The 15,133-nt window shown below is 38.4% G+C and overlaps 1 protein-coding gene across 2 annotated transcripts in view; it reads right to left on the bottom strand.

Moving 5' to 3' along the window:
• Positions 1–13,644, bottom strand: part of LOC120418846 (uncharacterized) — a 31,846-nt gene extending 18,202 nt beyond the window's left edge. Inside the window, exon 1 of one of the 2 annotated variants that reach the window (XM_039581369.2) lies at positions 13,006–13,644. In XM_039581369.2, the coding sequence (XP_039437303.2) occupies positions 13,006–13,063 (58 nt within the window). In that variant the 5' untranslated portion in view covers positions 13,064–13,644. Of the gene's footprint in view, positions 1–11,390; positions 11,579–13,005 lie in introns of those variants that run through there. The other variant, XM_039581370.2, reaches the window with a different exon arrangement.
• Between the last annotated feature and the right edge of the window lie 1,489 nt (positions 13,645–15,133).

Genomic DNA, 15,133 nt, shown 5'->3' with positions numbered 1-15,133 from the left:
ATGACCCATATATGTTGCACTACTTAAATGATACTAAAAATGTAATACAATTAAAACATTGTCCAAAGAATTCTGTTCACATTTGAGAATCAAATGGTATGTTTCATCCTTACAAAGTACAACGTTGAACTAGCTGTTTTCCTTGAACCACTTATCTTAGCACATCAAAGAAAAAAAATCGAACCTATCCCAACAGTTATCTCGTTCACCCCGGTTTGGAATGTCTTCATCGAACAACGACTTTGTCTGTCGATGTGGTGGAATATGGTGTACGGAACGTGTCTGTTAATCTTTAGTGCTGGCAGTAAAACTTTATAATCTGCATATGGTTAAATATCTCCCTCTTTCTCCTCCTCTAGCTCCCCCAAAATCTACAGCCGACACAATAAAGGCTTTAATTTTCCGGCTTTAGCCGTATATTAGTTAAACGTCCCGGATCTAATCCTCACAAAGTTCTCCATCTACTTTGCTGTTAACAAGATAATCGGGGACTCTTGTTTCAGTCCATGTATTTTCCGAACCCAAATTGTGTTTCTTTTTTATAAGATCCCATTTGGAAACCTGAGTATTAATTTCAACAAGTAAGTACAACTTTAGACAATTCATTTGCGTTGTGTGTTTAAACTGAAAACACATTTTGTAAAAAGTATTTTAATCTAAAATAACATGCTGATTCATAACCTGACTCAGGTTCAGCATCAGCAACCGTTCGTATATCACGTTACTAACAAACCCAAATTTGTAAACTAATCGTTTTTATCGCTCTACCAAACAAAAACGCTAAGCTGACCCTGAGCGGAGCTTTGCTCATATCGTAAATAAGGGGCATTAAAGATCAGAGAGCTCACATCGGCGATACCCTAAACTGGGTGGATGACCGCTTGTTTGGCGTTTGGCGCCAGTTGAAGAAGCTTTTCGTCATAATTTGAATTCAATGGCAAGGTAAACAATAGTAATTATGGATAAAGGCTCCACAGCAATTATGGAGTTTGGAAGAATATTGTGATCTGGGGGTGTTGGATTTGGTCATACAAAAATTATGAAAATTGAATGACCCAAACGCCCACCCACCCCCCACCCACCCAATGTCACCCCTGATGACGGTGCATGCTTTTCTTGTCATTCTCGAATGCCAAAATAGCATACTTTTCATTGCCAAAATACAAGTATGAACAGTACATTTCAGTGAAGAAAAGTTCAACTTCTCAACACTTGTAACCACACATGCACTCCTCGTTTAGCAGAAACTTGTTTGGCATTTCGCGTAGTTGATACCCAGAATGTTGTGCCAGCGTAATCAGTCCATGAACCAATGTTTTCTACACAGAAAAAAAAATCATGGTAATATTACATCTGTGAAGGGGTACATCTTTTATGTCAGAAAAAAAGGTTTAATTTTACCTCTGGAAATGTGTAATTTTAGCACTTTTCTGATGTAATGTCACTTTTTCAGTCTAAATTGAGGTAAAATTACATCATAAAAGAGGTAATCGGCGACCTCGGCGTCCTTCTAGATTCGGAAATGACATTTAAGCACCATGTCTCTTCGATTGTTGACAAGGCTTCAAGACAATTGGGTTTCATTTTCCGCACCACGAAGCGTTTTACCGACATATACTGCCTGAAAGCTCTGTTTTGTTCGCTCGTTCGTTCCACTCTGGAATACAGCTCCGCCGTTTGGAGCCCCTATTACCAGAACGGTGTGAAAAGGATCGAAGACGTGCAACGCAGGTTCATCCGGTTCGCTTTACGCCGCCTGCCCTGGAACGATCCTTTCCGTCTACCCAGCTATGAAAGTCGGTGTCGATTGATTCATCTCGACAATCTCGAAGTCCGTAGGAACGTCGCTCGAGCCCTTGTAGTTGCCGATTGTTTAGCCTCTAGGCTGGATTGCCCTGCTCTTTTGCAACGCATAAACCTTCACGTGCCAAGCCGACCCCTACGCGACTCTACCCTGATTCGTCTCCCGTTCCATCGCACCAATTACTGCATGTACGGCGCTTTCTCCGGTATTCTACGAGTCTTCAATCGTGTATCGTCCCATTTTGATTTTAGTTTGTCCCGTGACGCCCTGAAGCATAGGTTTTTCACTCATTTTAGAAGCTAGGTTCAATTTTATGTGTAGCGATTAATTAGTTTTAGATTTGTGTACACTAGATTAAGGAGGTCATTGGGGCACAATGGAGCCTGTTGATCCTGACAATAAACAAACAATATTCAACCTTCCAAAATTACAGCTTCCAAATTTACATTATTTTGTCTGTTATGTATTATGCCAAAAACAAGAGGTTGTGAGGTACATTATTTTAAACGAAAATGTTATCTAGAACAAGCTGAGTGCCGTAAATAACAGCTCTTAGTCCCGATGCATGCCTGCTTGTAACGAAAATTAATTCTTTTCGATAAAGTTTTTGAGTTTGACACGTTTCTTGACGGCAAATAACATTCAGGTAAGAAAAAACGTTTCAATGGAAATAAAACAACTCAACGAGTGTTTTCCGCAATTCGTCGCCATCGTGCTTACTTGTCGTACGTGCATTTTGGGCCAAATTGAGTTAAGAACGCCACTTTGTGCAGCTCACAAAGTCTCACCTTTTGACCTTCACAGATCCCCAAATTTCGATTTCAATCCTGAGATATTCAACAAAAACCGAAAAAACTCCGTGCATTTTTGTCACTTTACATATGAAAGTAGTTTCAATCTTGTCGTGCTATCTTGTCACTCCATGAAAATTGATGTAAGTGCGACAAAAGGCCAAAGGGATTTCAGGTCAGGATGCGTTTGTCGCACGTAGAAGCTAGACTACCGTAAACATTTGTACCCAAGTAACCACAAGCACTAGATCAAAACTCTACATTCACTCTAAATAAACATGTTCGAAGCTATGTCACTTTAAAGAGACTTGCTTCGAAACATTTATAGCATGAAGCATTATTGCTAACTGTATAATTACATTTAGATCATCCTATTAGAGCTTCGAAACATTTAGCACAATAATGCTTCAAAGCATTAATGGTATGATTTAATATCTCTATAGAGCAGGGGTGCTCAAAGTTTTTGGATGCCGTGCCAATTTTGAAGCTCAAATGAATTTGCGGGCCATGCGTATAAAATTGATTATTTATATAATGAAATTACGTTATATTAATGTGAAAGACTAAAAAAAACATCTATTACTTGAAGTTTTTCTTTACATTTCTGTTTTTTTTTAACATTTTCGTTATTTAAAAGTAATAGAAAGCGGAAAATTTCAGTTTTCCATCAGTTTTGTTGATATAATTGTTTTTGGTATTTGAAAAAAGGTATTTAGTTGAATGTAATTGTGTTTTCATTTAAATTTTAAGTATTGTCTACATTTTGAAAATGAAAACATAAAATCAGAACAATTCATGCTACGGCATAATTTTATCTTTGAATTGTTACACTCATGAAAAATTGTTCAATTTTTTTCCAACAATAAGGCCGATGCAAATATTTACAAAAGATTTTGTCCCTCAACTCTGGCCATGGTCGAGGGGAGGCAAAAAAATTAAAAGAAATATGAAAATTGAAAATACAAGCCAGAATATTCAAAATTTCAATGAAAAAATTGTTGGAAAATGTTAGAAAAACACACTTAGATTTGCAATCATAATTTTCAAAATATGTAAGATTCGACGAAAAAAATAGATTTTTGCGAAAAACACTTTTTGTTGTTTATCGAAAGTTCACTAAAATTCAAATTATTTTTCAATAAACCCGAGCATGCCCAAAATGATACTAACCGCAGAGGAATGCGTTTTAAATGGATTTCAGCTTGCACTTAACAAACAAAAGCTTTGAAAAATATTTGCAACCGCCTTATTCTTCCGATTTAAATTTTTTCTGTCTGAATCAGATGGTAGTCAATCAGTTTCGTTATCCAACTGTCATGAGTTCGAATCCCGAGGTGGAATGTTTTTAAGTGCAAAGTAAGTTTGAGGCTCAGTTTATTGAAATGGTCATAATGACTTTTTTAAATATTTGATGAATATTTTGACAATATTTACTAGTTTCACCACAAGTTTCACTCACATTGAAACGTGTGAAAAAAGTTTCGCATTCGCATGGAGATGGTGATCTTATCCAGTCTGCATTTCGTCATGTTTGTGTGATGATTATCCAGCCCAGGTTGCTTAGAAATTGATTGAAAGGAATTAAAACCAATTCTACCAGGACAGGACAGCCAGCACCATGAAAGCCATCGATTGCCGGCCGCTCCCATCTCCACCATTCACCGGGGCAGCAATAAGCATTGGGAGCACGGGAAGTGTTGATGCTGAACTTACTTAGAAAAAGGTAGCGAAACCGCAGGCTCTTTTCCCAGCCCTATTGTGGAACTCGATCATACTGACCGTTTGATCAAATTTGATTGAATTTAAACAACAGAACTGCGTAAGCATCGCGTGGAGTTGGTAGTTGTGAATGGTAAGGGTCTGGGATTCGCCCATCAACGGGCCATTTTACTTGGTCATTCAAAATGGGATCGCGGGCCACAAAATATCACCTCGCGGGCCACGTTTGGCCCGCGGGCCATACTTTGGTCACCCCTGCTATAGAGTAAGCCTTTAATGTACCATAACACTAAATCAACTTCTAAAAATGCTTTGAAACTTTGACATTTCTTTTAATGTTTCAAACCACCAAATCAACTTTAGTAGCAGCAATAAATGTCGTAAAGAACTCGATCATAAAATGTAAACATTTCGGAAAATTGTTCCGTGCGGCTTTTTGGTACAGGTAAATTTTGATTATTTGGGACTATTTCGAAAGTGATCAGTTATGTTTATCATTCTGCAGGATCTGGGTGTTCATTTGAAGAAATTTAAATTGAAGATTGTGTTCGCGAGCACCATCCGTACAGGAAGAACCGGTTCAAACTGTGGCGGCTGTGCCGGAACCACCATCGTTGCCGACCAGTGCCGCAAGTGAACACGAAACTCACCCGTCGTAAGCCGGAGCAAGAGTTTGTTTTTCTCCGGGACGGGTAATGTGCTTGCGAGGTAGCTCAGTTAGCGGAGGAACCTCGCCGGCAGCGGAGGACACTTTAAAGACTTGAAGGAAAAGTTAGTGGCCAGCAAAAAGGGCATCTTAATTTTGCAGTTTATATAATCGTGAGTGAGGAAAAATAAACGAAGATTTTTTTGTTAACTATTTAGTGTTTTATATACCCCGAAAAAGATAAAGAAAGCCACACATTGTGCATGATGGTATCAGAAGATCAGATAAACAAGACTACGCAATAACTACAAATTGAACAAGTTTTGTTGTACGTGAGAAACATATCGATTAAAATCTTTTCCTAAAGCATACTCCTAGACAGGAGAGATGATCGGCGCGTGAAAACATCAGGGAACATTTAACATCAACATCTAGGTTCGATTCTTTAAAGTGAGGCATTGCATCAAAAAATTGTCCAAACAAGCTGAGAAAGCTCCTTCAAGTAAAAGAGAAAGAGAATAAAAAAACAAAGAGAGCGACGTTGAAAAGCTTTTTGGATTCCACGGCCAAAGTGTCGGTAAAGTAGTATTTGTTGTTTTTCTTTAGTGTAGTGTTACTCTATATCAACATTTTCCAGGGTTACTGTATATCACATCTGAACGTCGCCACTTTTAGCTTTTATCCCACTTTAAAAGGGAATATAGAGTTATGTTACCGTAATTGGCTTATTTTATATACCGATATAGAGTTGATTTAATGTTACTTTTTAGTGTCCCGTGGTTACTTGGGTAATTATAACTCGGGACTCCAGCAACCAACTTCAACCAAACTTTGGGACAATGCACAAAATGGTCAGCCAAACAAAACGTGTTTGTTATTGTTTACATTGCGTGCTCTCGTTTTTGTATATTCAAGGTCAAACATTAAAACGCGTTTTTCTCGGAACGTCAAAATGGCGGGTGCGACAAGATAGCATGACGACGTCGAATTGCAAAACATGTGGTCAACTCGATTCAAAACATGATGTTTACAGCACTCGCCTTATTTATTCGACTCGATGAATCTCGTTGGATAAATGTATCATGAAAAAATCTTCTTTTTACAACCGCAAAACTAAAAATTTACAAAAAAAAATCAATTAATACTAAAAAAGCGCCGGGTGTAGCAAAACATGCTAACTTTAATTTTATTATCATATTCTATGATACCTTACGGGAGACTCCGTTATGAAACGGATCAATCCCATTCCACATAGTATTTACTTTTCCGTGTGTCCCATACTTACAGTCCCAAAATCTGCATATTCCGAAAAATGTATACGATATCTTCCATGATGTCCCGCTAAACACACAATCAATGTTTAATGCTGCTAACGAAAGCGTTGGCCATTTTTGGACACTTTTTTCCTAGCTCCGAGCAAGGGGTTTCCAGCATCGTGGCAGACTGGTCACTAATCCGGAATTACTTGGAATTTGAGCAAGTAATTCTGTAATTCCGGATTTACTGAGTAATTCCAGAGTAATCCTGGTAATTCCTAATAATCCCAGTAATCCTGGTAATTCCATGATTCTTGTTTGTGAAAACATACTTCAGAAAATAATAAAATAATAAAAAATAACTGTTTAAAAGATAATTTCGATAAACTTTTTATAATTCTATTTATTGCCTATTAATTTTCATGTATGAAACCAAAGTTACAGCTAGTACGGGATCATTCGGATTTTGAGTAAGTAAGTAATTCAGTAATTCCAAAATTACTCCGCAATTCTGCAGTAATTCCTATAATTCTGGAATTACCTAGTAATTCCGTAGTAATTCGAGTAATTCCATAGTTACTCAGTAATTCGTGTATTTCCCATTAATTCAAGTAACTACTAGTTATTCTTAAAAGGTAAATCGGCAGAATGCATTTTGCTTTTCCTTGATGCTTTTTATGGTTGTAAGAAGTACAGAGTGGATTCGAAATGTCCGCCAATTTGGATGCTCTCTAATTCAAATGTATTCGGATGAAAAACACTCAAACGTCAAAATCAGTTGTCAAACTGACGTTGATGTTTACCACATTATTCGATGATTTCCAAGTAGGGCGTCCAATTTTCCAAGGTTTTGAGTTTACCGGAAAACGGAAAAAATATATTTTTTATCCCGGGAAATTTTTGAAAACGTCATGAAATCTATGTTTTCTTTATATTAGTTATGTTTTTAAAATCAAACTAGCACTAGCACTTTTAGATAGTTTTGAAGATTTTTTTTGTTCTTTGTTGTGCTTTGAATTTTAAATGCACTCGAACGCCAAAATCTTTTTTTTCAAAATGATGTTGATATTTACCCAATTGTTCGATGATTTCCAAGCAGGACGTCTAATTTTCCCAGGTTTTGAGTTTCCCGGAAAACGGGAAAAATATTTATTTATTCCCGGGAAGTTTTTAGTTTTTGAAAAAGTCATAAAATCTATGTTTTCTTTATATTTGTTATGTTTTTCAAGCTTTATATTTATAGAATTAGCTCAATACTATTAATGTCAATCTAAACAAGGATAGCAGTTTTTAGATAGCTTAACATTCCAACGCCCAAGGCTCCAAAAAAGTTGGAACGGTAACTCCAACTCGCTGGTTCTCGAGCATAACTCAACCAATCAAGATGATTCTTCTTTCCAGTGATTTGCTAGATGTTTAGATGATTATAGAACTTTGCAGAACTTAATTCGATCAAATCTGTAATTTTTGCGATCAAAAACATCGTTCCAACTTTTTTTTTTCGCGTGTAAAAAAAAATCGCCAAAAATTCCGCGGCGGCAGTCCTTTTAAAAAAGGTGGAACGATGTTTTTGATTGCAAAAATTACAGAATTGATCGAATTAAGTTCTGCACAATTTTAGGATCTAGACATTCTTACAAATCACTGGAAACAAGAATTGTCCCGATTGGTTGAGTAATGCCCGAGAACCAGCGAGCTGAAGTTACTGTTCCTCTTTTTTGGGAGGCTTGGGCGTCTGTGTAAGTTGGACATGCGTTGGGCGTTCCAGTGTTAAACAAATTTTTGCTGTTCTCTGTTGTGCTTTGAATTTTATATGCACCACATTTCTAATTCCATTTAAATAAGTATCTTATAAATATTTATTTATTATTTATTTCTATATGACATGAATAAAACAGCTTGAAAATTGGTTTAAGATGTCTAAAAACAAAAATGACAACAAATAAAATGGTACCAATTTATGTAAATTTTAGAAAAGTTTAAACTTATTAATTGTAATACTAATGTAATTTCCAGGCCAAATTATGATTTTTGTTTAATTTCGGAAATTCCCCGTACAACATATAAAAATCCCGGGAATTTTGTGCCGGGAATTCCCGGGATGGACGTACTATTGCCAAGCACGTGGTTTTGTGCATTTGACAGCTGTCATTCGATCCAATTCTCAATATGCTGGAAGCTAGGCAGTAATTCCAAGTTATTTTTATAAATTTGAGCAATGCTGCGTGGTTTCTGGAAATCCCAAGTAATTCTGAGAAATCAAAGTAATTCATGACATATTGCCAGTAATCCTGGTAATTCCATCTAGACTGGTCAGTAATCCTTGATGCTGGAAACCCCTTGGCTCCGAGTGTCCCCCGATTTGCACTCGTGAATCTATGTTTATGTTTATTCGTTTTTCATGTACAAAAGGCGAGCCATAAAAACCATTTCGGATGTTGATGCCGGCTCGTAAAACGAAAGAAGGCAACAATTTTTACATTCATCCCTCCAGAGCGGAGCCCCTTCCCACCGAATGTGTGCTGCTGGCCAGGCACAGTTTTCCGACCTTTAATGGTGGAGCGCTTTTTTCCCAGGATTTGTCGTTTTTGTGTGTGAGCGAAGGAAGAAATTGAGACAACTCGTTTTCGGTTTAATCAATCTGCTGCGCGTATTGTTTTACGAAGTGATCGTAAATTTGTTTTATAACCGTTTTTTGATACAACACAGATTATCGTTTATCACCGGGCGGGCCGGGATGCCGGAGCTGAGTTGTCACCATTTTTGCCCCTGTCGCGGCCCACACTATCGGGTAACAGGTAAACGATGGAACGTTCCAGCAACTGGACAGGATATCGCACGAGAGTCTATAACGCCACCTGTCGGTATAGACGAGACTCACAGCTCGGCACTGTCTATTTCTGGAAGATCGTTGACCTTGTGTAATAAAATGGGTAGAATCATATATGCTAATTTGTACGCGCGTTTTGTGAAGAACTCAACAGAGATAACTCAACTTTGTTTAGGAAATGTTCACACATTCACAACATTCCGAACAATATGATCACGAGTAATTTTTCAAAATGGAAATGTGAGCTCGCATCTAACAATGTGCTGCTGAAAATCCGTTGGCGTAACATATGGACACTATTAAAATTAAAATGTAAATTCATCGTTCGATTTGAATGTCGTAAAACGCTTGATGGGAGGGTCACCAATCCTCGGCAGGAGGCGTCCACTCTTATCGTTTCTAATTTATCAATTTTGGTTGGAATCCACAGCCAGTTTAATCACCATTCGGAGATCTGCTGCCGAAGTGTATCGATTTTGATTTGAAAGATTGTGCCAACACCCATTAAAAACACTCCGTTTCGCAAAATTGTCCCAAAACAGTCCATTCCCACTTGCGATCGAGCTTCGTTTTTCCTCAACCCAAGATGAAGATGTTCCACCAAATTCCTGACGAGTTTACAACTTCAAAAAGAATCTGCTTAAGCCGCGGCTCTGTCGGTCGGAATGACCCATTACCATTCATGGATGATTTAGAAAAATAAAAAATCTCAATTTATCCCGCGCCAACTCCGGTGACACTTATGCTCCATAAAAATACCTCGAAATGATTTTCTTCAAAGCTTTTCACGCCGACCGTTTTGGGGGCCGCTCGCGGCAGGACGAGATGACCAATGACTGACCATATGAGCAGAATCCCGCCAAAAATCTAAAAAGTAAAAAAAAAACGCCGCCGCCGTCGAGTGTCTGTGCCGCGAGGGGTGCGATGTATATTCAATTATCATTTAGATAAGCTCAGCACGGCAGCTTGTGGCGAGCGCTGTAAAATAAGGCTTTGCATAAATTAGCAAACGGCGGGCGCGACCAGACCAGAGAGGAACTCCGGCGCGGCCACACACTGACGGCCAGTTATGGCGCTGAGGCGGATCTGTCGCTTGCTCACACGAAACGATGTAACGACGACAAGTTCCGCGTATCGGGCTGCAGTAGCACGAGAATTGTTGGGGGAATTTATTTTTGGCGAAACTTTTCGGTCAACCCGTGACGGATTTGGAAAGAAAAAAATACCCAATCATTGAAGATTGAAGACCAATCATTAAAAAAATTTGAATAATCGAACAAAAATGGGTAAATAAATAACAGAAATCCACAAAAACACATCCTTCTAGGGGTTCGTTTAAATGCCAAGTAACAAAAAAAACTCGAAGTTCTCAATTTCTTTCACTCCTGTTTATCATTTTCAAACCAAAAAATATATAGTAGGGCAATTGTGACCCTGGTTCTTCATAAAAATTTCAATCCCATTTTCAAGTAAGCTTCTTTGGACGTAAAACTATGATTTTCAATACTAAGACTCTCTCCAGCACAAACGTCAGCTTTTCCATTATAAACCTATCAACACTGCTCCTTACAATTATCTTGAAGTAAAATTTAGTGTCGCACGGTGTTATCAAACAAGATAAGCTCAACGAAACACAAAAAAACAACATTAATGGCACAATAACTGTGAACTTTTAACAACATATTTATTTTATGTTTGTCAGTAGCCAGTGATTTGCAAAATTTAAGTTTTTTTGCGTGACAAACGCAAAATGTTATAAACAGAGGACACCCATCGAAGATATGCACGTAGAAACTTATGTTTCGTCTTCCTGATTGGGAATATGTTTGACTCAAAATACACTATGTGTGTGTGTGTGTGCAACCAATCAAACGGGACCACGCGGCCGCTTCTTACAAATTGAGTTGTTTCCATGTATTTTAGATTTTTTTTATTCTATACATGCAAATAACTCGCATTGGCATTTGGAAGGTGTTAGCTCTGCCGAGCTTCGGTGACCCATTTCTACGCAGGCTAGCCATGCGCGAGGTACCTCAGCTTGAATCGACAAGCCCCACCCTAAAGAATGATTGGATCAATCGGATTCAAACGTTATTTAGAACTTCCAAGCCCTTGTCAAATGGACAAAGGCCCAGCATGTATATAATTTGTAGTAATAGTATTCCTAATTCAACCAACTCAAGGGACGGGGGTCGAACCCCCGAGTTTCAAAAAATCATATTTCCTTAATTTTCTTGTTGGGAGCAGATGGGAATCGAACCCAGGATCATTCGCTACAAAGCGAAAACCGTGACCAGTCAGCCACGGCTGCTCCATAATAGGGACAACACTAGAACGCTCTCACCAAATTCTGGGATCATCCATCCAGCTCCGTAAACTCTTATGTAAATCCCCGCTTCCTTTGCATCTCTTGCGTTGCCGGATGTGGCCGCCAAGTGGTCCACACGACTGCCTCCGTCGCCGTTGAACTGGTTCCCAGCTTCCACAGCCACCTGGCCCCGATTTTCTCCGGAGTAATTACTTCTTCCTCGCCTGTGAAAATTCCACTCCACTCCCCCCCCCCCCCCCCTCCCCCACCACTCACTTCCTACACCAAAATTTTTACCAGCAGCAGGCACAGTTTTTAACACCTCCATTTTGAAATTTAGAATCAAGTTTCACAATTTTACAAAATAAACTCGAAAAAATCGAGCAATTTCACAATTTTTAGTCACTTGAGACGAACATTGTTTTCAGACTAAAACCCAAAGTCTGGCTTCAAAAACACTATTTGGTGACCGAGATTTCACGTCAAAATGTCACAACGCCCAATCCACGCGAACACCTCCGAAAAACCGTCGGAATTCTGGTTCCACTTTAACCCACCAAACTCCGGTGAAGTTACGGGTGAAGTACAACACGGATTCTGTAAACCGGATAATCGACCCGCGAAATTGACCCATCCGGAACATTCTTGAATAACGCGTACCGGAACACACCACAAGCAAAGAATTTCGAACGAGAAGACATGAAAAATGCGGAGCAAAACATTCAGCCAACCGATCCCGATCAAGGCTTGCTGCGATCTCCTGTTTGACTCAAAATACACTATCAATGAAAATTGATACTTTTCACAATGCAAATGAGTAATACTTGGAACCACTTTAATTAGAACTTTGAAAAGTAATGGCCTATCTACAATCACTTAGCTTAGAAAATTTCACTTAGCTTAGGAATTTGAATCAATGGAAATGAATCTGAGTTTCTACAATGGAAAAGTAATCAAATTAGAAACTGTCGTTTGGTTTGGAAAATTTCAAAATCTACGGTAAGTTGACGTTTCCATATCAAAGGTAAACAAACAACTGCATAGCAACGTATATCAGCCCAGCAAGTTTTCTAAGTTGATTGTGGATGACGAACGTAAGTTGCAGACTTTCCTAAGTAACTACTTTACTTAGATGTTCTAAGCTAAGTGATTGTAGATAGGCCATAAGGCTTGAATTCCGAAAATTGTAAATACTTTCATTGCAGGGATAAACAGTTGGTGTCAATCTAACGGGGTTCAGTTTTTTTATGCCTACTGATATTTTGATAGTCTTTGAAGGGAGGGGTGCTAAAATTTCAAATATAATCAGCAATGCATTAGGCCGATGCAATGTTTTGTCCCTCGGATCCACTATAGGCCATCCCCATACAAACAGGCGGCCAAATTATGTTTTTGCTTTTTAAATGTTTTTTTTTCATACAAATTTGGGTAATTGAGGAAATTTTAATAATATTAATTTTAACATTTTCAAAACATTTAGAGTTTTTTTTTCGAAAACACAAACAAATTTATGTGAGGATGTACTAGACTTTGCAAACACCAAAATTCAATTTAAAATGTCCCATATGCTTGTCTCTAAAATGCAACTCATAATCCATAAAATAAACAGTTATATTAAACCGTATCACATGTTAGTAACACGACAACTTACATCCGGCTAAGCTAAAATATCCTCGTGGCATTGTTCGCTTCCTGGCAGTTACTTCCATGGCTTCAACACTTGTAAGATAGCGCGGATTTTCCTTTTTTCCGGCAAATATGCACCTTGTTCACACTTCTTTGCCGTTTCTTTACGTTTCCTTTGCACAAACAACTCGACAAAGAATGGGGATGGGGAAACTGCAGCTGCAGGAAAAGCTCGAGGGAGCCCACGCAAGCCGAAATCGCGTACCCGCAAATCTTTATACAATAAAGCACTTAAAAATCCATAAATCTAATTTTGGTATCTTCTCTGTGCTATCTTCCGCTTTAGTTCAGCTTTCGGCACGAACAATCTTTTCGTGTAAAATATGCTTTCCTTTTTCTGTTGCCGTGAAAAAGGGGTGAGAATGGCACATTTTATTTTATTCTGCACAGCTTTTCCGACCGAGGCATGATTTCACTATTCAAACAAATTGACTCTTCGTTCTGCACAAGCTTTAAAAAGCCTTTCCAAGCACATGCCTAGATCCGCATTCCTTAAATGGTCAAATCCGTTCCGGGCGGCCGATTTTTATTCTCGAACTGATCGTTTCAATTGATGCTGACCGGTCGAAAGGTAGACTCCGACTGGGTGATGTATCGATCAAACGATTTGGTTTTGATTTTTTTTTCTTCTCTAACTTCTCGATCTTGTCCACGAGTGTCGTGTCACCAAGCTATCGAGAACCACCAGAATTTGATGACACCGCATGTCAAACAAGCTTTTTTCTTGTTTCTTCTCCTCCGCCGACCGACCAACTTTTTTAACATCTCGAGTTTCACCCGTCTCATGATCCACGCGAGACAAATTCATAGAGCACAAATTTATCACTATATATATCGAGCTGGATGGCGACACGGAACTGTGGCACATGCTTGTTTTAATTTGCCAACGATCATTTTTCGTCTAGAATTTATTCGCACTAGAATTTTTCTGTTACATTATGTATTATTATTTAGAAGTTTCAAACTTCTTCTAAAAATATTACCGCTGAAAATACCCAAAACGATATGACAAATGTCCCCAAAGCATGTTTCCTGGGGTTTTACACGATAAAGAACTGTAGAATGTTGAGCAAATCAATCAAAAATTGAAATGCTCGCGGATGTTTGTATTTTGGCAGCAAAAGCAGCAGCAGCAGAAGAGTGCTTCATCCGCAAATAAAAATAAGCAGCTAAATAGCTAATTTGTTTGGATTATCGCCGTAAGAACAACACTAAACTGGGAAGATTTTCAACTTTAAAAATGTATTCGAGATGCTTAACTTTGTTATCATTACTTTGCGAATGGTCAAAAGTAATTTATTTCCTTATTTGATACGTGTTTCAGTATTTTGATATATGAGCATAAATAAAATAATAAAAATCACTGGAAAACTATATTTTATTTTATGATAAGTTGAAACATGATTAGGAAATTCGAAATCATACTTTTAAAAATATTATTCAATGTTTTGTAGCTTGGGCCAGAACAAGGTCGAGGGGTAGAGCGTCCAATTTCCCGGGGTTACAAAATTCCCGGGAAACGGTTATTTTTCAACAAATTTCCCGGGAAATCCCGGGAATTCCCGGGAAATTTGAAATTTTTCGAAAATTATTCTAATCCTGTTTCTGATTGATCTTTTGCAACAAAATTGTATAGAACAGCAACTTTAATGGTCAAAATGAGTGTGAGGATCAATTAATGGCTTGACTGCTTGTAAAAAAATCATGCAACTTTGAGAAAATATATAAACTTTCCAAATTTTTAAATCATTCAGGTCGTCCCAAATGAAACGAAATATTATTAGTATTTTTGTTAAGAAGGATTTTTTTAAATCAAAGAGAGCGAGTTGTGGCGCTATAACCACGGCAAATAGTGTCCAGGGCATTCGTGGAAATACAATGTCCCATCCCAGAGGGTCCCGGAGTACCAAACCTTCTTAGCATGGTGCTCCCAACGAATACAACCAAATCTCGGAGCGTATGGTGGTGTGTCCCCGATGCTTCTTCCTTCCCTGTCGATTCAGAATTGTGTTGTTGTTCGAACACTCAGTGCTCAAACTCAACCCAATTACGAGTCATCTCTGCGATACGGCTTTACGCAGTAGGCCTGGCCG

Source organism: Culex pipiens, chromosome 3 (genome assembly GCF_016801865.2).
Source record: "Culex pipiens pallens isolate TS chromosome 3, TS_CPP_V2, whole genome shotgun sequence".
NCBI classification, from domain to species: domain Eukaryota; kingdom Metazoa; phylum Arthropoda; class Insecta; order Diptera; family Culicidae; genus Culex; species Culex pipiens.
Note: the sequence above shows the minus strand (reverse complement) of the source record. Positions and strands in the feature narration are given on the sequence as shown.